Here is a 24,623-nt window from a genome sequence, read left to right on the forward strand (position 1 = left end):
GAGCAAAGTAATTTGTCTGAGATGGGAAAGACTTACGGTTTTGTTTTGTCAAGAGACAGCCATTGCACAATTCTTTCGGTTGATTGATGTAAGGCATTCCACGAGCCATGTTCTTTGTTGACATTAGATGCATAGCTTTGAAGTTTACATGCCCGAGACGCTGGTGCCACAAACATGCCTATTCCTCGCCTTTTGACAGCAAGCACCGTTCTTGTGTATCTTCAATTTGAATTTTATAAAGTCGGTTACTTGACCTCTTGACTTGAATAAGCAGTCTTCCACAGCTATCGTATACCCATAAGCTTTCTCCATTCATCACGACTCTATTTCCCTCCTCGGATAGTTGTCCTAAGCTGATTATGTTGCTTCGAAGTGTGGGAATAAAATACACTCCATTTAGGATTCTGGTGTCTCCATTTTTACAAAAAATTCTGATCGACCCCTTTCCCTCGATTTTTACTAGTGACCCATCACCAAACTTTACTTCACCTTTTACTGTTCTGTCCAGTTTTTCAAATTTATCTCGACGCCGTGTCATGTGGTTACTCGCTCCATTATCGAGGTACCACGTATTTTCTTCAATTCCTTTGGCACTACTTACACTGTTGCCCTCAGTAAAAAGAATTAAATCATCTGCATTACTATCACATATAACCATCAACAATGCAGGCTCATCGTCATTCACTTGTGTCAGATTCACTTCACCTTTCTGCTGTCTAAATTTTCTTGGCCTTGGACACTCGGCTGCGAAATGGCCATAGCCACCACAGTTAAAGCATTTAACCTGGCTTCTGTCACGAACAATACAGTTGTCTTTAGTACGATAATCTCCTCCACTAGACGTGCCCATTTTACCAGATTTCTTCAACCATTCTTCTCTTGTAAGAAGCAGTTTCCCGTCGCCATTCTCTCTTTTGTGCCACTCTTCTCCAGTCAGCAAAAGTTGTTGTCCCTCGTTGTACTCAGTTGGTCCCTGTAAGCGTTCTTTATGTGCTTTCAGAGACCCGATGACTTCTTCTACAGTCATGACTTCCAAGTTTCCAAATTGCTCGATTGCAGAGGCAATCTGCAGAAACTTGCTTGGGACAGAACGTAACAGTTTCTTTACCACATATTCTTCTGTGATTTTCTCCCCCACTGACCTGATCTTTGTAACCAAATCATTTAATTTCATACAGTAGTCGTCCAGCTGTTCCGAGTCCTTCATTTTTAGTGACTCAAACTCTGATTTAAGAGTTTGCGCCTTCGCCTTCTTCACTTTATCTGCACTCAGGCACAGTGTTTTGATTGACCCCCACGCCTCCTTGGACGTCTTTCTCTCAGCAATTGTCAGCAACATATCATCTGGTAGTCCTTGGTAAATAACGGCCAAAGCACGCTTGTCTATCTTGTCCTCTACAGCATCTTTAGGATCCTTTGGCTCTATTGCATCCCACACCCCATGTGCCTGCATAAACACCTTCATTTTCATGGCCCAAGTAGTGTAGTTGGTCTTTGTAAGCATTGGATAACTCAGCCCAAAAGAACCCTCCTTGCTCTTGCTTAACTCCATCTGAGTGACAACTCGAGTGTGTCTCCCAGGTGTGTGTTTGAAGCTCTGATACCAGATGTTAGTTATATGATTAAATACTGAGAAAGTTATACTACTTTGATTGCAGAAAAATAAAGAAACTTGGTACTGTTGGGATTACATTCTGGAAATGAAGATTACATAATAAAGACTACAGCTAACTGAGATCCTAAAGAACACGAGTACAAACAGGAGTACGTGACCATGATAATCTCCAGCTTATTAAACTAGACTCCTAAAACACTGCAACTACCTGAGACCAAGTCTACAGCACTATCAAAACTACAGACACGTAGATTTATTCAAGGACCAAAACAAAATAGACAAACCAAATAAGTTTAGATTAAAAATAATTCCAACATAACAAAGTAGGATGAATGGGTGCAGAATCTGTACGAATGCTCCATCTGTAACCCACTTGTTGTTTGCTGACGACAGTTTTTTATTTTTCAAAGCTGCTGCAAATGAAGCTTTAGCAGTCAAGAGTGTGCTAAATGCGTATGAAAGCTGGTCGGGGCAAGCTGTTAACTATCAGAAATCAGCCATCTTCTTTAGCTCTAACGTAAGAATGGATAAACAGCAAGAAATCAAACAGGTGCTTCAGGTTTTTAACGACATAGGAAATAGCAAGTACCTTGGGTTGCCATCGTTAATTGGTCGATCAAAGAAATCAGTTTTCAAATATTTGAAGGAGAAGGTGATCCAAAGAATTAAAGGCTGGAGTATAAAGCTGCTGTCCCGAGCTGGTAAACTAGTTCTCCTAAAAAATGTGGTGCAATCGATCCCGGCTTATGCTATGTCTTGTTTTTTATTACCTAAGTCTTTGGGTCAGGAAATTCAAAGAATCATGAACGCATTCTGGTGGCAATCTAGCTCAACTAACAGTAACGGCATTCGGTGGTTAGCCTGGGAAAAAATGTGTATGTCAAGAACTAAAGGAGGACTGGGATTTAGAGATATTTATGGGTTTAACCTAGCCCTTCTCGGAAAACAGTGCTGGAGCTTAATTAAGCGTCCAAATGCATTGGTTTCAAGAGTTTTAAAAGCAAGGTATTATCCGGCTTGCCACCTTCTTGATGCTAGCAGACCTGGAGGAGTAAGTTACACGTGGTCTGGAATTTGGGAAGCAAAAGAAGAGATGAAAAAGGGTCTAAGATGGGTGCTGGGTGATGGTGCTTCGATCAATATTGGAGTCGACAAATGGCTGAGGTCCTTGGATGAGTTCTGCGTTAAGTCTGCTACTACAAGTGAGCTAGCTAAACGGTCGAAGGTGCATTAGTTCTTTAAGGAAAACAGAAAGGAGTGGGACGTGGAAAAAGTTAATCGCCATTTCAGTACTGAGGATGCTGCAGCTATTGTCAATACAAGAATTCCACAGGGGTGTACTAGTGACAGGATTGCCTGGGTCCATACAAATACTGGACAGTACACAGTGAAATCTGCGTATTTTCAGTGGTCTAACTCTCAGAGTTCTGGAGAGGTAAATTCTAGCTCAGTGGGATGGAAACGTCTTTGGCAACTGCCAATTCCACACAAGATACGTGTTTTTCTTTGGAGGTTCTGTCGGAACACAATCCCGGTTCGTAATAGACTGCGTGGGAAAGGGGTTCCAGTCACTATAAGTTGTCCAATGTGCGTGGGTGATATAGAACACTTAAGGCATCTGTTCTTTGAGTGCAGTTTTTCTAAAGAATGCTGGCAACAGGTTGGAATGAATTTTGAGATGCACGATGTGGAGTATGTCTCAGACTGGTTGATCTCATATCTTGCCTCAGGACCAGTGAAGGATTTAGTCACCATGTCAGTTGTTCTGTGGGGGATATGGTACGTTAGAAATAAGTGCATTTTTGAAAACAAAACCATGGCACCTGGTATAGTCAAGTCGTGGTGCATGAAACAGGTCGACGACTGGCAGGTAGCTAATAAGTATCCTGCTACTACTCATGTGCATGGAGATAGGGCAGATATAAGTGACCAGAAGTGGAAGAAACCAAGGGAGGGACAACTTAAACTCAACGTTGATGCTTCTGTTGTGAGAGGTCAGGATTTTTTTGCGGTGGGTATGGCTCTTAGAGACCACCTGGGACAGTTTATTGCAGGGCAAACTCTGAAGATTGCAAGAGCTGTATCAGTAACTGAGGCTGAGACAACTGGCATTTTGCAGGCGATTCTATGGGCGCAGGAGATGACAGAAGGAACTGTTTTGATTGAAAGCGACTCTCTGCTTAGTGTTAATGCAATCAAGCAGAACGAAAGCAACCTGCTAGAGCTGGGAGATTTGTTGCAGCAGTGTGGAGAATTGTTAAGGAGTAATCGCAGAATATTTCTTAGTCATGTTAAAAAGCAGGCGAACAAGGTAGCTCATTATTTAGCTAGAATCCCTTGTGAGCTTAATAGCTTTATTGTTTTCTCGTCTCCTCCATCTGTTTTGTTGGAGACAATTGTGTCGTCTGATTTGTTGAGTTAATGAAATTCCTTTTGATCAAAAAAAAAAAAAAACATAACAAAGTATAAAACTCATTATATTCAAATATGCAATTAAATATTCACAAAATCAACAAATTAACTAACTCATATTTTTACTTCATCTTCTCTCTACCCTCGTACTCTCTCCAATGAGAGTAGGCGGCTCGCTCTTTCCCATTCTATCATTCATTCAGTATATCTACAATACTCTATCGCCGTTTAATCATTTTCACTCTTCCATATTTTCTTTTATTTTATTGTTTTTCAAAATTTAGAATAAACATCTTTTATGGGTGTGAGCTAATTCTTTTTGGTGAGATCTTTCGTGTATCTTATTATCAAGTTTGTTCCAAATCTTTTTTGGGTGTGAGTATGTTTTGTTTAAAGTATTTGTGTCTTTTGCAGTGGTTCCGTTAGAAACAATTTATATGGTTTTTAGGATCTGGATTTCTTGCATCTAAACTGAGACGCTGAATATCTCAACTGCTTAATTTTTCACAACTAAAGATTATTAATAGTTTGGGGTATTTTTTCCTCCGATTTTAGTTGATGTAACTAAAAATTCTGAATATTGGGCCATTAATGTGAAGGTTATCTTAAGGGTTGTGATCGCTGAATTGGTGGGAAAGTTATTATAATCTTTTTATTTCAAAAAATATTATTTTATTTGTTAAGCAATGTGAAAATAAGACGACTATTTATTTAGTTAGTTTATTTATTTCCCATTATTATCAATTGGAGGTTTGTTCAGACTATGTTCGCGTATTTTAATGAATACATTCTATTTTGTTTGTCAAAAAAAATATGCAATTAAACAAACTAGACGTGGAATATTATGAATTTAATATACAACCAAAATTTATATGTTTAAAATAACTTTTAAATGAAACTTTATTTAAGTTAAGTGTGTATATATATGTTCTTAATTGTACAAGTGTTTACTGTAAATTTAATAAGGAAAGAGGCTTAATTGTTAAATTTCAAAGCATAAATGCAACTTTCAAAACAAAGTTTATATATAAAGTTGAGATCAATAAAGATTCAAATCAACTTTCAAAGCATAAATGCAACTTTGTGAACAAAATGAAAAAAATATATAAAATTAGCCTTTGATTTAAACTAACCATTTTTCATTTCAAATTAGAGAATATTAGAAACAAAGAAGAAGAAAATATCCCAAAACACCATTATTTGACAAGTTTATGGATGTTCCACTTTAATGATTAGCTTGATATCCCAAAATATCCCAAAATATAATATCCCACTTTAATGATTAGCTTGATAAGTTTATGGATGTTCTGTCAGGGAAATCAACTCCATACACCTGCCTTGATCACCAACTAGCTAAGATCTCCTGCACAAAAAGCTAATAGTTAGCCACTTTAAACATATGTAGAGCAAATATTTGTACAAAATACTAAGTATATTTGATTGCACATGGAAAAAAAATGTGAAAGTTGGTATATGTATGGTAAAATAATCTGCCATATTTTTCCCCTTTTGGCTACATAGACCTTATTTTATGTAGATTTATACGGTCATGCAAAAACATAGCGTACATATTGCTATAAAAACAGCACAAAGCATATAAGCATTGAGATAGAAAGGGAGACAGGGGCCTGACCTGAAGCATGGATGGCTTGAAAACCCAGGGCTACGGTGATGAATGAAAGGCCTGGCCTCAGCTGATGTGGTAGCTTCCCTGTCCCACGAGTTGGTCGTCCCATTACCACTGTGATCATCACCCCCCAATCCACCTCCACTCAGGCTGTTCATCCCAGTTCCCAAGCCAAGAAAATCCCTGGTAAGCCTATTACGATACTCACTCTATTTAACTCCCGCCACCCACATTCCAATTCTTGTACATTTCTTCCAAGGTGCGACCACCTCCATATACTCCAACACTGCTCATTCTATCTCCCAGAGCTCTCCCATAGCTATTAAAAGCAGATCCTATGGATTGTCCAGATAGCAAACTAGTAAACGAATTTGGATTTGAGGCCCCTTGTCCTAGCCGGAGTCAAGAGTAGCTGATGGCTTCCTGGAATTTGTGAATCTGCAGCTGGGCCCAGGTACATGGAGCCAGGGTTACTAGCATTTGCGGAAATACAAGCAGCATCACACATGGAACGATGGTAGGTAAAACTCTCACGCCTGCAGCAAGTAATTATTTAACCTTTAGTTAATTATAGATAGAAAATTATAATTTGTTCATATTAAAACAATTTTTCTGCAATTTCCAAACACAGAGATTATATCAAGAGATACCAGAAAAAAGAACTTTACGAAATCACTTCCACTATTAAATTGCAGTGCTAAGCACAAACTCCAATGCTAATTAATTGGATACATCACAACTAACACGAAAACAGAAAACTATTTATGTAATCAATTAGAATTAAAAGAGAGACTTGTGGTATGACCATCACCTCGGAAAGGTAGTTCCACATTCACATTTATATTTTTTAGTACCACAAATCTTATTATGGGCCTTCAAGTCAGAGTCTACGGCATACTTCTTGTTGCATTTATGGCAGCTAAATTTCTTTTCGCAATGTTTTCTAGAAAAGTGTTTCTTGATTCCGGTAATATCTCCAAGGGCCCTTGATGGATCGTGATGGACACAACCCATTTCAGGGCAAATGAAAACCTTTTTCCGGATTTCATGGCTTGTCTTTTGTTTGAGCTTCCCTGGCAAATTGTGTCTCCTTCTGTGGAGCTGCAAGTTCTGCTCCCTTGGAAAACCCTTCCCACACACATCACACGAAAACCTATCTGTGGCCAACAGAGTTTTGGGTGAGAGTGCGACAATTTCAGCATCTGGGCCTGTCACATACATACACATATATAGAGACGTCAGATAAACAGATTAAAAAACCATGTCACAAACTTTCTGACCCGGACATTAGATTTATTGAAATATATATCCTTGAAGACACAAAGATAAATTAAGACCAAAATACTCACACCTCACGTATATCTCTGTATATATAATATCTTACTTGAATTAATTCCTCGACGTTTTTGCTGTTTTCTCTCAGCAGCACTTGGTAAGGCAGAAGAAGCCATAACAGATAAAGTTGCAGATGAAGCCATTTCTCTAGGTGTTTCTTGAAACTAAAATTGATTTGTAGTAGAAGAATACTCAAAGCCTGGGATGTATGTGATCTATTTGTATCCTCTCTCAAATTTATAATAACATTTTAATCATGGTCACTTGACTCAGGTACCTTCCAGGGTTAATTCTAGCCACAATTAATTTTAAAAAAATATTTAAAAGCATTTCTTTCACCATATTAATTGTATTCAGGAAGGTAGTAAACAGGAAGGTGGTGAAAGGTAATGGTAATGTTATGGATTATGCACGCCCCTTTGGCCACATTTGCAGCTGGGAATGAGGTCCCACTGACTTTTTTTTTGTCATTTATTATATAGATTCCAGCTGGATTTTGGATTTTCTATTACTTTTTGAATGTCTTGATCAGTTTCATTCTTGTAACTTTGAATTACAAGATATATTTAAATGACATATGATTTTGATATTAATTATATGATTCATAGGCAATTATCTCTAACTCAATGGCCCCTAAAAAATTATTCACAATATAAATTGAAAAAAATTAACAAATAAACAATAGTAAAAGTTAATTATTTTATTAGCAAAAATGATTAATTTATTAGTTTAGGAGATTAGTACTACATTAAAATATAATTAGAGAATAATAGAAATATTATGTCATTTTGTCCTCGATTTTATGCATATAGGACAACTCATTTTGACCAATAACATAATCAAAAAGAAGAAAAAATTTGTTCAAATTAGCTATCACCACATTTCTCACATGTTTCAATTTTATAACTTAAATTATATCATCATCTTTTTATCTCACAACGACCGCGGACATAAATCTGTTTGTCATATACTTTTAACGACACACAATCAACATGGGTTCCACACTGCATGTTAACATGAGACATTGTAGTCGGCATGGATTTATCTAACCGATTTAGCGACCCATGGCCAAGGGAGATGCAGCGTGATCTCTCCGGCAGTGTTGAAGCCTTCTCAAATGCGCCCGCACGGTTGGCTCAGTTGGTTAAAGGGGGGATAATTATCCTCTTGATTACAAGTTCGAATCCTACGAGAGGAAAATTAATGATTATGCCTCATGAACCAGAGTCTAACGCTTAAGTGTAGTTTATCTTGGTTCACGTTATTTGCAGGCTATTATCTTGGTTCACGTGATTTACAGGCTATTGCGTGAGCTTGTGGGATTTACCCGGTGTGCACCCTAAGGGTAGCGGCTGCGAGTTACCTCTTTGGTTGGACAATATGAACCTCGGTTATGCGGCGGAAGACAAATAGATAAATTATACACTTATCATTTCAGATATTTTTTATAATATTTACATATTTTTGTATTACAAATTTTAGCTATTTTAGTTATTTACAAAGTTTCTAACTTACGGACATAGGCGTCTGAGATGGCACGACAAGGCTGTGGCAAAAATACCAGCAGGAGCTGCGAGGAGGATAGGGAGGATATACAGGGCGACAACAAAGACGTGGAGGGAGACAGTGACGATGTAGTAGGCAACGGCGGTGGCGCTTAGGTCGCTAGTTTGTTCTAAATTTTTTGTTAATTTTATTATTGTTTATGATGTGAATTTAAATTATTGGAATTAAGGTTTAATCTGTAAATATATATCATTATGTATTACACTACAAAAAAATAGGCCAATTACGACGGCCAACTTACGACGGAAAAAAATGCGCGCCCAACTTACGACGGAAAAAAGTAAAACGTCGTAATTATTTATGACGAAATCCAAAACCGTCGTAAGTTTAATATTTTATTAATAAAATTATGCACGCCACTATTAAAAAAATGAAAATTATTTGAAGTTGCGACGATTTAAACATTTCGTCGTAAGTTAATTATTTTTATTAAAATTTTAACTTGAAATTAAATAAATAAAAAATTTCATCTAAATTTACGACGAAATATTTGTGACGGGAAATATTGGAACATCTAATTTACGACGGAAATTAAAAATCGTCGTAAGTTATCAAAGAGGGAAATTTAACCAATTTTTTGGCGGGAAAATAAAAATTATTTGAAATTGCGACGATTTAAACATTTCGTCGTAAGTTAAATATTTTTTTTTAAAATTTTAACTTGAAATTAAATAAATAAAATTTCATCTAAAGTTGCGACGAAATATTTGTGACGGAAAATTTTGGAACATATAATTTACGACGGAAATTAAAATTCGTCGTAAGTTATCAAAAAGGGAAATTTAACTTTTTTCCCAAAAATTTAGCGGTAAATTTGACTTTTCTGAATTTTTTTGCAGATAATAATTTATGACGGATTCCTTCGTAAATTAGCACATCCATACGGTTGAATCGTTGAAAAATATTTTTAAAATAATCGAAACACTAATTCAGCATTAAACATTAGTTAGCTGTACTAGTCAAAATGATGTTTGACTGTTAAAATGGCAAGCCAAATAAAACTATGTTGATATGAAATTTTGGTTATATCACTAATATATATATCTATTGACATATATATGGTTGGATCGTTGAAAAATATTTTTAAAATAATCGAAACACTGATTCAGGATTAAACATTAGTTAGTTGTACTAGTCAAAATGATGTTTGACTGTTAAGATGGCAAACCAAATAAATTTATTTTCATATGAAATTTTGGTTATATCACTAATATATATATCTATTGACATCCATATGGTTGGATCGTTGAAAAATATTTTTAAAATAATCGAGACACCAATCATGATTGAATACTAGTTAGATGTAGTAGTCAAACATCGGGTTGACTGTTAAAATGGCAAAACAAATAAAATTATGTTGATATGAAATTTTAGTTGTATCACTAATATATATATCTGTTGACATCCACATGGTTGGATTGTTGAAAAATATTTTTAAAATAATCGAAATACTAATTCATGATTCAACACTAGTTAGCTGAACTAGTCAAACTGATGCTTGACTATTAAAATGTCAAACCAAATTAAATTATTTTGATCTGAAATTTTGGTTATATCACTAATATATATTTATTGACATCCATACGGATGGATCATTGAAAAATATTTTTAAAATAATCGAAACATTAATTCAAGATTCAACACTAGTTAGCTGAACTAGTCAAACTGATGCTTGACTATTAAAATGTCAAACCAAATTAAATTATTTTGATATAAAATTTTGGTTATATAACTAATATATATATTTATTGACATCCATATGGTTGGATCGTTGAAAAATATTTTTAAAATAATCGAAACATTAATTCAAGATTCAACACTAGTTAGCTGGACTAGTCAAACTGATGCTTGACTGTTAAAATGTCAAACCAAATAAAATTATTTTGATATAAAATTTTAGTTATCACTAATATATATATATATATATATATGTATATCTATTGACATTCATATGGTTGGATCGTGGAAAAATATTTTTAAAATAATCGAAACACAAATTCAGAACTAAACACTATTTAATTGTACTAGTCGAACTTATACTTAACTGTTAAAATGACAAACCAAATAAACTTATTTTGATATGAAATTTTGGTTATATCACAAATATATATATTTATTGACATCCATACAGTTGGATATTTTAAAAATATTATTAAAATAATCGAAACACCAATTTAGGATTAAACACTAGTTAGCTGTACTAGTCAAACTCATGCTTGACTGTTAAAATGTCAAATAAAATAAAATAATTTTGATATGAAATTTTGGTTATATCACTAATATATATATCTATTGACATCCATATGGTTGGATCATTGAAAAATATTTTTAAAATAATTGAAACACTAATTCAAGATTTAACACTAGTTAGCAGTACTAGTCAAACTGATGCTTGACTGTTAAAATGTCAAACCAAATAAAATTATTTTGATATGAAATTTTGGTTATATCACTAATATATATCTATTGACATCCATATGGTCGGATCGTTGAAAAATATTTTAAAAATAATCGAAACACTAATTCAAGATTCAACACTAGTTAGCTGAACTAGTCAAACTGATGCTTGACTATTAAAATGTCAAAACAAATTAAATTATTTTGATATAAAATTTTGGTTATATAACTAATATATATATTTATTGACATCCATACGGTTGGATCGTTGAAAAATATTTTTAAAATAATCCAAACACTAATTCAAGATTCAACACTAGTTAGCTGGACTAGTCAAACTGATGCTTGATTGTTAAAATGTCAAACAAAATAAAATTATTTTGATATTAAATTTTGGTTATATCACTAAAAGTGGATTTTTTTTTAATTTACAATTAAGGGTAATTAGATAATATATAATTTATAAGTACGTGTAATTTGGTAAAATTAATGAAAGATTGTAAATATCAATATTGATGCTAGTTATCAAAATCCATGCTTTTGAATTTAGATTTTCTGGAATCTATTAAATTAAATTATAATCTTATATCTTCCCAAAAAAAATATTATATTCTTATTTCTAGACGGACAATTGTTTCCGTGAGGGTTTGTTTGCTGGATAGAAATTATGTCGAACAAGAAAGTATATGGTATGAAACTAAAAGGGGAAAAATATTTTTAAATTTACAATTAAGGGTAATTAGATAATATATAATTTATATAAGTACGCGTAATTTTATAAAATTAGTGTGTATCAAAAAACAGGTATCGTAAATTTTTAATGTTTTTATATAATTGTAATAGATATGTTATACATTTAGCCCAACTCACAGATTAATAAGCCGACCCACCCCATAACTCCCGTCAAATCCAGTCAAAAACCCTATTATCTCATTCATCCACTTCTTTTTTTGTTCAGATCCGCCTCTATCCCTCTTCTCTTCCTCTTTTATGAGTTCTATCTTTTTCTCCTTCAATTACATCTCTCAAATTCTGACCAACACCGTATGTAATATACGTATTCCCAATCTCTCAAAATCTAGCTATTTCAATCTTTCAAATTTCTTAATTTGGTGATGGTAATGATGATCAGTTGTTACGTATGTGTATTCTTATATGTGTGTATTGATTTTAATTTGTGTGTATATAGACGACGAAGAGGTAGCAACAAGCATGAACATGGTTTCCTCTTCATCACAAGTCTTCAATCATAATTTTTAAGTATTTACGATCCTTTGTTTTCATAGCATTTGTTAAAATACTAGGTCAGGTTACATTTGTTTGTGCAGTACCTTGTACATAACACAGTGCCTTAATTATATTAGTTTCTTGTTTTGTAAACATGTTTCGGTTAGTCTACAGAATGTACTTGAGTTTTGGTTATGGCTTATATAATCAAAGTTTCTTTCAAGATACAATTCATTATTGTAGAAGGGATAAATTTTATATTTAATTACACCCCTCTAATCCTATATACTATATCGATATGTGAACATTCAAGTATGTACGAGACTATAAGATTGATATAAATCACCGGCTTGTAGGTCACTGAATGAACCTTCAATCTGTGGCCTGTGGTCCTAACCTAACCACAGTAGGGAAATTTTCAAATAAACGCCAAAGAATAAATTGTGTCATCCATCACTCAAGTTAGTAACTTTACTTAATAATTTGTTTAGTTTCTTGAATTTATGTAAAGGGCTGTTGGGAAATATAATGCTCATTGTGATGATTTTGGCATTCTTGATTATTTTTGCAGGTTGAAGATACAATTGGTCAAGTGCAAGAAGTGGGTTCCAGTGTTTTCGATGTTTTAAGCAAAGTTTTTGGAGCTGTTTCTGAAGCGGTAAATCCCGGGGTTGATGCAGCATTGCCTATCTTGCAGCAAGCTGGAGACCAGGCTGGGAAGTATGCTTTTCCTACAATTTCAGAAGCTTCCAAGAAAGCTCAAGAAGCAATAATGCAAAGCTCTGGATTTGATATGGAAACTGCTGCCAAGGTTTTCAATTTTCTTTCGATTTGATATTTTGCATTAGGAACTTCATATTTTCCTTTCAAATTTTCATCAAGCTTGCTACATGGTATATCCTTAATGTATTAGAAATTTGTGCTTTTTGTATGGAGCTCTGATCTTGAAATATCGCTAGCATTATAGTACGAGTACATCGAATATCCCTTTTCTCTTGGTAGTAACAAGAAGTTGAGTGTTTGAGACTCAATGCAGGCGTGTGTGTTATTATCAGGATTAAGGCCATGTAAAAATTTTGTATGTCTTTCAAAAACAATGTTCAGTTGTATTTTGACAAAACTAATGTTCTTGAAAAGTAAATTAGAAGTTCAAGAATTAGGGGAAACTCGTCATTTCTTGGCAGGATGATATCATTAATTGTTGATAAATTGATTAGCATGTTTATCGTCATTCGTAACACATTGTTGAATCATATATATAGGCTGACCACTGCTCTGACTATAGCATCATCAACTGCTGAAACCATCATTTCAACCGACCTATGGTATTTGCAGGGACTGGCGGAGCATTATTCCTTGCATATTTGCTACTTCCTCCAGCTATAATTTTACGGGGAAACAGTACTTTATGCTCCAAAGTTTGATATGCAAACTGCAGACTTATGGCTATCTCCAGTAAGTTTAGGAAGATCACTTCCTATTTTCAATTGATATCTAAAATTCAACTTCAAAATATCAAAGAGGTTCTAGTGCATGCTTTAATAACTTGTTTTGGAACAGCTTATAGCTGCTTGTGCTGCGGGAGGAATTTGGTCTTACAACAAGCACAGACAAAGGACCAATGTGCACATAATGGCCTTAAACCTTGTTAAGGCCTTTTTCTGATTTTTTATTTTTGTTGACTTTGGGGTTTATTTGTTGTTATGGTCATTTCTAATTTGTCAGAGTAGTTTAAAATTGTTTGGTGGGCAGAAACGTCTTGAAAAATGCTGCCGGAAACTGGAAATCTCACCGGATTTGGTAAATTTCTAGTTTCGGGCGAGTTTTTTTGTTGGAAATTTCTAACTTACGACGCATTTTTCCCTCGTAAAATTACATTTTATCTTATAAAAAGTAGGTCCCGTAAAGTAATATCCGACGTTTTTTCCGTCGTAAGTACAAAACTTACGACGTTATTTTTCGTCGTATTTTGGTATCTTACGACGATATATTCCGTCGTAAGTAGATTTATTATTTTATAGAGTATGTGGGCCCCTACTTTCTAACTTGCGACGCAATTTTATCTTGTGACGAAAAAATGAACTTACTACTCGACCAAAAACGAAGATTTTTTCCCGTCGTAAATGGCTCAATTACGACGATTTCAGTTAAAAAAACCGTCGTAAATGGCCAGATTTGTTGTAGTGTTATGTGGGTTATTAATAGTCTAATAGTTTGATAGTATGTTTTATTGTTTATGATTTGATTTAGTTTAATATTTTTGTGTTGTGGCTTGTAAGTGATATGAACATGTTTGGATGATTGGCATTAATAATGTACGCAATGGCATAAGGGTTACACGAATTGCAGTAAAAATAAGTCTGGTAGATTATGACTAATAGCAACTATTTTTGCGATTCATAAACCAAAAAAGTGACTACAATTTCTAGTGGGTAATACCGGCTGATTTTTATTAAATTACTTTTGGCCGATAAAGGCCATGTTACTTGTAGTATATATAGTCACACTTAAGTCACAGCTTATAGCATGGGTTGCATACAAATTTAAAAATGTTAATAAGTCAAAAATAGATTCATATCCTTATCTCTTTTTATAATTGTCTTGACTTTGCTGACACATTCAATAATATGAGTCACCGGAGCACTATTCTCGAAAGCACTTGTACTGAGTAATTCAAGGAGAAAGTCGTTTATCAAAGGATCATTGGCCTACAAGTTTATGTATCATTTTTTTTCATTTTTAATTAGGGTAAATGTAATAATATACAAGTTTTCAAGTATAAGCTAAATGAATAGAACTCTTTAGAATACTCTTATATGTAATAATTGATATCTCATGCCTGTCTCGAGAGAGACCAAGGCGGCTCCCTCTCGAGAAACCACGGCGGCTCCCCGTCCACATCCTTGCCTCGGAACCTTGGGTAGTTGAGAATACTTTTTGACCCAAAAATATCTTCATGACATTTTTAATATTTATTTTAAGTTGGCCAAGATGTTAAGTTGAAATTATTTTGTGCAAGGACAGGTTAAAAAAAGGAAGTTGCGTGTTGTTTTTGTATACAATACATTGGGCATGTTTCCCAAAAAAAGTGAAAGTGTTTTTAACTAAATTTAAAGAAAAAGGAAGGTGCATATTATTTTTGTTTTTGTATACCAGTGTGCATGTTGCCCTAAAAAGTGCACATCACAAGTTTTATGTCAATTTAAAGTTGAGGTAATTGTAACATCAGAAATTACCAAAAATACTAACTTTTCTAAGTTTTTTTGCGATTTTACTATATTCAAATATAGTAAAATTTATTCTCAAATATATATTACTGTTTTTATTCTAAAATTGTAGAAATTAAATTAAATTATACAAATTACAGTTCACATCCCCTACTTTGAAATCCGATTCAACATGCAGTATTTTTACCAAATCATTTAGTCATAATTGTTGTCTCCTACAATATATCTCATATTTCCTTTTCAAGAATAGATTAACTATGTTATTGAAGACAAGAATTTGGGCTAAAAATTTGACAAAATTTGGCAAAAAGGGTGCAATTTGAATGGGATTTCAAAGAAAGGGATGCAAACTGCAATATTTGAAAGTAGGTATACAAAATTGATTTTTGGACAAATTTAAGGGGTGCAAAATGCAATTTTCTCTTGAAACAATTATGTAGTTAAGATTTTGTTTGTTTAGGTGCCTGGTTTTTTTTACATATTTTTTATTTGAAAAAAATATATATTAAGTTAAATTAACTGTTATTTTAAAATTGATATAGTAAATATTTTGTTTGTTTAGTTCCCTTTTACACTTTATTAAACCTTAACCGTTGATAGTTTATCTAGCAGCAATATAGGGTTGCGGGTTTGTGTAATATACTCGGTCCATCTCATATTCTGTGTCACTTTTCCTTTTATAGAAGTCAAATTTACCAACTTTTGACTAACGATTAAACATTACTCGTATATTATTTCAAAAAACTAAAAATTATATATTAAAGTAGATTAAATCTACTTTCCGGTGATGTAATTTTTTTATTTTGTTCAATTATAAATTATTAATAAATTTCAGTCAAACTTAAGTCAATTTGACCGACACAAATCCAAAGAAGACGCATAATATGAGATGGAGGGAGTACTTTTTATACTTTGATTAGCCTAAAGTTTGATATTTTGTTTAATCATAATATTTGAGTTAGGGTTGTAGATTTAAAGGTGTAGGTGTTTAACTATTAGGAAATAAATTTTAGTTAAAGTTGTAACATTTGAGTCACAAATGTATATATTTTGAGTTAGAGTTATAATATTTGAGTTAAGGTTGTATATATGAGTTAAATGAATATAATGATAACCAGCCAAAGAAAAGGTTGTTGGGGCAGCTGAATGCTTATGCGGTGATTTGGTTATCAATGTTAACCCTACTTTAATGCGCCTTGTCCATATAGCCTACAGTTATGTAAAAACAAGTAAACTATTTCATGAGGTGAAGAAAATCCCTGCTAAGAATATCACCATACTCACTCTGAACTTTCATCTGCTGCTCCACCAAAACATTGTTATTCACCTCACCAATCAACATTCCATCAGCGCATTGTTCACATCCTACATCATTCCTCCATATGCAACATTCATCTGATCACTTAAAGGCTCCATGCCACCTCCATACTGTTGTAAGATACTTCCACCCACTCTCCCACCACCACCACTCGTTCCATCTCCCAAAGCTCCCCCATAGCTACTAAAAGCTGATCCAACCCATGGGCTTGATAGCAAACTCGTAAACGAATAAGGGCTTGAGGCCCCTTGTCCAAGCAGGGGAGTTAAGAGTTGCTGATGGCTCCATGGGATTAGTAAACCTCCAGCAGGGCCCAGGCTCGTGGAGCTAGTGTTACTAGCATTGGCGACAATGCCAGAAGCCATGCAGCTGTAGGGGGTGCAATTTGTTGTGTGCCTTGCCATCTTTTCATTAAGAGCCTCACAAATTGAACGATGATGGGTAAAACTTTCAGGCCTGCTATAAGTCATTATTTAATCTTTAAATAACATTCTTTGTATAAGTAAATATTAATTAAGATACATACTTGAAAAAAAAACTTTTCGTAGGTATAAATACATGAAGAAAACTATATTTAACACTACAAGAAAACAAGTTTAAATACAACTGATTTAAATTCGACTGGGTTAAATTCGATCGCACGCGGTCGAATCCTTTGGACACGGCTAAATTCGACCGGCTTCGGTCGAATTCAAATGGTCGTATTTAAACGGTCGTATTTACAACCAATTTTAACTGAAACCGGTCGAAATTAAAACGGTCGAAATTAAACCGGTCGAATTTAACCCTTAAATTCGACCAATTTCTTTTTCCGTCGAATTTAGCCACAGTAAAAAAGTCGAGGGAATTTTTCCATAAAGTAATTTATTTGGCACTCCTAAATTCAACCGATTTCGGTCAAATTTTATATTTTAAAAATGGCGGGAAATTGACCCATACTTTTAAAATTTTCAAAAGAAAGTGAGGGAAATTTTCCGCCATTTTCGAAGTAATATTTCAATAGAATTCGGTTATATATAGGATTTTTCAGAATTTTATTTTTTAATAAAAACTTTATTCAATTGTTAGTGAATATTTTGAAATTATGAATATGGGATAAAATTAAAGTTTTCCAGATAAAAAAATTTATATCTGAAAAAAATAATTTATGCGCTATAAGAATTTTCAAATTTCTTTATTTTTTAGAAAAATAAAATTGATGCTAGTTAGTTGAACTAGTCAAACTAATGTTTGACTTTTAAAATTGCAAACCAAATAAAATTATTTTGATCTAAAAATTTGGTTATATCATTAATATGTATATCTATTGATATTGGTATGGTTGGATCGATGGATACTTTTAAAAAAAATCGAAACACGAATTCGGGACCAAACACTAGGTAGTTGTACTAGTCAAAGTGATGTTTGACTGTTAAAATGACAAACCAAATAAAATTATTTTGATCTGAAACTTTGGTTATATCATTAATATGTATATCTATTGATATCCGTACGGTTGGATCAATGAATACTTTTTAAAAAAATCGAAACACCAATTTAGGACCAACCACTAGGTAGTTGTACTAGTTAAACTCAAGTTTGACTATTAAAATGATAAACCAAATAAAATTATTTTGATCTGAAACTTTGGTTATATCATTAATATATATATCTATTGATATCCGTATGGTTAGATCGATGAATAATTTTTTTAAAAAAATCGAAACACCAATTCAGGACCAAACACTAGGTAGTTGTACTGGTCAAAAAAATGTTTGGCTGTTAAAATGACAAACCAAATAAAATTACTTTGATCTAAAACTTTGGTTATATCATTAATATGTATATCTATTGATATCCGTACAGTTAGATCGATGAATACTTTTTAAAAAAAAAATCGAAACACCAATTCAGGACCAAACACTAGGTAGTTTTGTTAGTCAAACTGATGTTTGACTTTAAAATGGTAAACCAAATAAAATTATTTTGATCTGAAACTTTGGTTATATCACTAATATGTATATCTATTGATATCCGTATGGTTGGATCGATGAATACTTTTTGAAAAAAAATCGAAACACCAATTCAAGATCAAACACTAGGTAGTTGTGTTAGTCAAACTGATGTTTGACTTTCAAAATGGCAAACAAAATAAAATTGTTTTGATCTGAAACTTTGGTTATACCATTAATATGTCTACCTATCGACATCCATAAGGTTGGATTGACGAAAAATATTTTTTAAAGATTTTTTAATCATCAAACCTTGAATATTTTCACCAATAAGATATAAAAATTTATACTAAATTTAACTACACACTAATATTGGTGGAATTTATAATAAAATCAGCCAAAATCATACTTAGTTGTACCAATATAAATATCTATTGACATCCGTACGGTTGGATCGATAAAAAATATTTTAAAAAAAATCAAAATACCAATCCAGGACTAAACACTAGTTAGTTGTACCAGTCAAACTGATGCTTGACTTTATTATCGATTGAAAGATATAATTTTATCGATAATTCTATGTATATTTTTAAAAAATAATATTTATGTTTTAATAAAAATTTGATTTTTAAGTTCTCATCAATAGGATACGAATTATACTTAGTTTTATATCAATTTGATTTATCTCGGATAAATGGTTTACATTATTTTTTTTAGCCCGATGCTCAATCACCGACCAAATAAAACTACTTATTTTTAGTTTATTTTTTTAAAAAAAATCTGGATCAATCAGATAATTTTGATTTAGAATGAATAATTAGAATAAATGATTTTGTTTTTGTTAGTCGAATCTTATCCCATGTCACATTATATCAACTAAATCTTAATAATTATATTTAGTTTGCTTAAATTTAATTTAGCCCGAAGTAACAGATTAGAAAAATATAGAATTCGATATGAATTAAAATTTAAATTGGTAGAAGAAGTTGAATTTAATATAAATTATAATGATATAGAGTTCGATATAAAATAGAATTAAAATTGGTAAAATAATAGAAGAAGTTCACTTCAATATCAATTAAAATTGATCGACCGAATAATTAGAATTAGAATAATTAAGTAAGGCTAATTAAGTAATTTCAGAAAGTACCGACCGACAACTACCAAACTTTTAATATTTCGTCTATTATAATATAGTAAAGATAGATTAGTCAAATAATTATACTATTTTAAATTTATAATGAGTTGTTAAAATAAAATATATAAATTTAGAATATTTTAAGAAAAGGATTAAATAATTATACTATTTATGTCGTAGAAATTATAAAGTATTTCAATTTTTGTAACATGAAATTTTGGAAATTAAAAAATTAACACTCCTAAATTCAACCTAATACAATTGAATGTAGTGCCATGTCATGGATCCGCGTCAATTAAATTTGACGGAGCAGATTCAAACACCAAAACCACTGAAACAACAATCCTATGGTTAGAATTTATATTTTAGAAAACATGTTGAATCAAAGCAAAAAGAAATTATAAAACTTTTAGACCAAACCCCCCACCCCTTCCCTTCCCTTCCCTCACTCACGCAGCCCCCTTCCTCCTCTGTGTAATTTATCAAGCTGCTGATTTAGTTTTCATCAATACATCAGTACAACATATTTGTATAAAACCTTACTAACAAAACACACCTTAAACCCGCGATAAACAAGCCCTTTCTTATGCAACCGGGAGAAAACCCACCAAACGGACTCCACAAACTTCGAATCCATAGTCTTATAATCATTCATAAAATCAATCCAGCATCCGGAAGCTTCAGAGTGAATACGCTTTGCTCTAGTTGCTTTTCGGAACAACTTATGGAAGATGGAAGGAGGTGGAGGTGGTGGTGGACAAGATGACGCTGGTATACTTTCCTGGGAGGCGGAGACATAATGTTATTTTCCTTCCTATATGTTGTCTAATGCATTTTCTTCTTCTTTGCGTGTTTATACAAAGAAGCAAATATCTATGATTGAGCTGTTATTCATGTTGTGGAGCCTTGGTAGACGACTGAGCTGGACCAAGTACACAAATATCTACCGGAATGACCTTGACATTACAAAAGTACCTATGATTGTCCTTGTGCGAACCCACTTCTGCCCGTACTTGGCAACACAATAAGCATCAGTTGTTGCTCTGCCATCTTTTGTTTTCATTGGTGATAGTCCCTGCACATTCAAAGTTCCCACCTCAAGAATCCCGATAGTGGACTTCCACACCTGTTTTGCAGTCGGTCTAAGATCGCTACTATAATGCGTAGATCCATCCGGAACATGATAACCACCCTCCAAACAGATTCTCAAATGAATCTTACTGGCAAATTTGATCCCCTACTTCTTGTCCCTCTCGGTAATAAAAACAAAACAACCACTACTAGAAAAACGGGATCAGACATCGGTTCAGAACCGATGTTAAAAAAATCTGAACCGATGTCTTCGCGTGTGATGTTAAATGTCATTAGCTTTTGACATCGGTTAACAGCCGATGTCTATTACAGTGCTATACATCGGTTTTAAGATTAAATATGATGTCTTTGCAACAAATTTCAGCTTATATTACATTATTTTAAGGTGAATATGAGTATATTATGAGGTATTTATCCATTAAAACATGAAACCTACAAGCTCTAAAAGCCATTTATTAAAATTCTTTCGAACAAACCGATGTGAAATGCTAGATCAGACATCGGTTAGATAAGTTGGTCGATGTGAAATATTTAATCAGACATCGGTTAAATTAGCCCCCGATGTGAAATGATGGATAAGACATGGGTGTTCTTCACGAAGCCGATGTTAAATCTTTTTGTTTAACATCAGTCAGTTTCTCTAACCGATGTTATTTGACTTAAAATACATTGAGTTTCTTTTCAGAACCGATGTCAAATGACTATTTCACATCAGTTTTTTTAGTTCTTTTTCATTTAATATTATTTTACCTGATGTCTTTCTTATATTTTTTACATCGTTTTATATTTACCAATGTGATGTTAATATTTTGCATATTGCATGCCATCCTGATACTGTTCACCACTACAAGGAAAACAAGCTTCAACAACGGTTTATGTCCGTTGTCTGATACCCTATTTTCCCGTTGACTATTGAGCCGCCGTCTGTTAGTTGGATCAGACAACGGCTAAAAAACATTGTCTGAGATTATACAGACAATGATTATGGATTAAGCCCGTTGTATTACATCCAGAAAAGACAACGTTTTTTGCTTGTTTTCGTCGTAACAAGCGACATTACTCAAGGGTTCTCAGAAACTCAGAAAACCGTTGTGTAAGGTATAACATTAAAGCCAATCCTACAACACTTATTGTTGTATAAACGTTGTTGTGTATTCAGATAGACAACAAAAATGAAATTGAGCTCGTAGAACTCTTGTAATAAATTTCTACACACAACAGTTTTGGATTTTAATGTATGGCATGATCAGATACATACAACTGTTTATTTGTCCAAACGTATTGCATGAATACCTTTGATACAATATCTTAATATTATATAGACAATGGTTTACTAGTGTTGTGAAAGTTAATTTTGCACCAAAGTTTTGTGTTCGAAAGCATTGTTTTAGTATTAAAGACATGATATTTTAATGAAGCTTGGTTCTTAAAAGCGTTGTCTTTCACAAAATATAACAAGTAATCAAATGAAATTAACTTTGCAAATCTAAACAAAAGTTCTAAAGTTAATCCATGATTGAAAATTACAACAACATAGTTATACAAAAGCTAAAAGCATATTGATATCACTGCCTTCATGAGTCTAAGATTTCTACTAAAAATTAAAGAAAATATAGAGTCTACAAGGATTTGATGTTGGCTACTCAGAGCTCACTTGGCCTTTTCAGGTTCTCTTCACGTTTTCCGCAAGAGCTATGTTGTCCTTGTAATATCATTACAGCTTGTGATAGGCAATTTCCCAATCTGGAGAAAACAATCTTCAAAATAAATCGACAACCACTCTTAAGTTAATATTCTTTTCCTTCCTGCATTATAAGAAAAACAAAGAACTGGATCTCTTAATATAAAGTGAAATCAAACCAAGACGTAATAAAAAATAAACAAATGCCCATAGTGTCACCTGGCTCACTTCCATGAAGAGACTGTCAATGTCCTGCTTTGTAAAGATACCACCTTTCCTCGCAGTTTCTCTTGGTGAAGATTGGGAGGTCCTGCTTGTTACAACTTCATCTTTTCCTCTTTTGTCAACCTCCTTTTTCAAATCATCTATCCCGACAATCTGTAGAGAAAGTCGAAGTACACATAAAATTCACTTAAAATAAGATTGACAAACTACATGCTAGGTTCTCAAAATTTCCAAATAAAAGGAGGCCACAAACATATACAGAAGGCAATTTGTAAACCAGGGCACATAGATTTGTAAAGTAATCCATAATTATGCTTCTTTTTTCGTAAATAGTTCAGCTGCTTTGTAGCTAGCTGATTACCTAAAAATAGTTTCAAAAACCCTTAAAATAAACGTCCATATTTCAACATTTAAGGTTACAGACACTACTACAGAAACGTACAGTACTACTGGCATAATGTTCTCCCATCAGTACATCATTTGAAAATACCTGTTCAACACATCATCATTAGTGTTGCTAATAAATCAGTACATAGACTTCTTAAGCTACATTGCTACGTCATACCTTCACTTGTACACTGAACTTATGAAGTAAAAGTGATACATATTATTTTGCCTAAGAAATAAGAACTCCCTTAACACTATAATATAACAACTTATATTTTTCTTTCACGGATATTTTCTACGCATAAAATAAATAAATGTTATACTTTATGGGGGAACTGAACTTAAAATTCAGGGGACACAATTATGAATATTGTTAGCTGAGTGGGAGAACAATACGAACTGCAGGATGCAAAAGAGCTAGTCACACTAAATCTATATACATTATTAACAAGAATAATTTGTTATGTACATTCTCCAAAAGTGAAATATCAGGAATTCTATAAAAATGTATCCCCACGGGTGCTCATAGCTCTTAAGTCGCAATCCAGACTGCACCTTAATCAACTTATGCTCCAGGAGAACAAATAAGCCTGCTAGATTAACTATACCTACTGGTAGACACTACTAGTAACATATCTTGTTTTGTTCACTAGTTGAATAAAAAGAAACCATCTGTCATTGCAAAATCATTCAACAGTTGTCTCAAGACAGATCATTTTAATATCACAATTTCAATCTTACTAGTTACTAAATGAAGTCAACTAAGAACTAGACTATTTCTTTAATATCTTAACTGGCGAGAAAATTTTAGAAATGAATAACAAATGAAAGATACAAGTAAAGATGTGATACAGTTCAGGCCATATCATACAGTTTCGTATTTGAGGAGTTTCAGTCTCTTCCTTCTTTGTTTGTCATTCTGAAATTCCTGTTTCATGACCACAAGTATAAGGGGTTTAGCATGCTAAAAGCTAATACTGATGACTGTTTTGACTTTTTATGAAGCAAATGAATAGGAGTAATGATACCGTAACATAGAAGCGGGAAGATTGAAAAAAATAAAGAACAACCAACCTCATACATTACTTTCTTATTGACTGGTGCAGTGTTGTCACAAAGAAGCCACTCAATGGTTGCTTTCAGTTTTAAGAACTCGCCCTCACTTTCGTCATCTACGGACTATAAAATTAGAATCAATCAGCAATTGCAAGATAATCTCTGTTGCTTTAATTTAGTTTACCAACTCAACCATGAAAAAAGCATAAAAAGTTAAGAAATTGTAATAAAACCACAAACTCAAGAGCATTGGGAACATAAGGCTAAAAGAACAGGGTGAGAGACAAAACAGAGCTCCCTAACCATAAAGGAAAAAGGAAAAATATACAACAGAAATCGGTTTTTAACTAATTAAAACACACACCGATAAAAACCCCCAAATTCAATAT

At 33.2% G+C, this 24,623-nt stretch overlaps 1 protein-coding gene and 1 long non-coding RNA gene across 2 annotated transcripts; one reads left to right on the top strand and one right to left on the bottom strand.

Moving 5' to 3' along the window:
• Positions 1-5,867: 5,867 nt before the first annotated feature.
• Positions 5,868-7,132, bottom strand: LOC141718740 (zinc finger protein GAI-ASSOCIATED FACTOR 1-like). The gene is made up of 4 exons (XM_074521125.1): positions 7,039-7,132; positions 6,466-6,862; positions 6,113-6,190; positions 5,868-5,973 (listed from the first exon to the last, which is right to left on the bottom strand). The coding sequence occupies exons 1-4, from the start codon at positions 7,130-7,132 to the stop codon at positions 5,868-5,870; spliced, it is 675 nt and encodes a 224-aa protein (XP_074377226.1).
• Positions 7,133-11,879: 4,747 nt separating this feature from the next.
• Positions 11,880-14,035, top strand: LOC141679442 (uncharacterized). The gene is made up of 6 exons (XR_012558103.1): positions 11,880-11,996; positions 12,142-12,256; positions 12,536-12,640; positions 12,751-12,990; positions 13,515-13,634; positions 13,740-14,035. It is a non-coding gene; the product is annotated as an uncharacterized LOC141679442 (long non-coding RNA).
• Positions 14,036-24,623: the final 10,588 nt, after the last annotated feature.

Source organism: Apium graveolens, chromosome 1 (genome assembly GCF_009905375.1).
Source record: "Apium graveolens cultivar Ventura chromosome 1, ASM990537v1, whole genome shotgun sequence".
NCBI classification, from domain to species: domain Eukaryota; kingdom Viridiplantae; phylum Streptophyta; class Magnoliopsida; order Apiales; family Apiaceae; genus Apium; species Apium graveolens.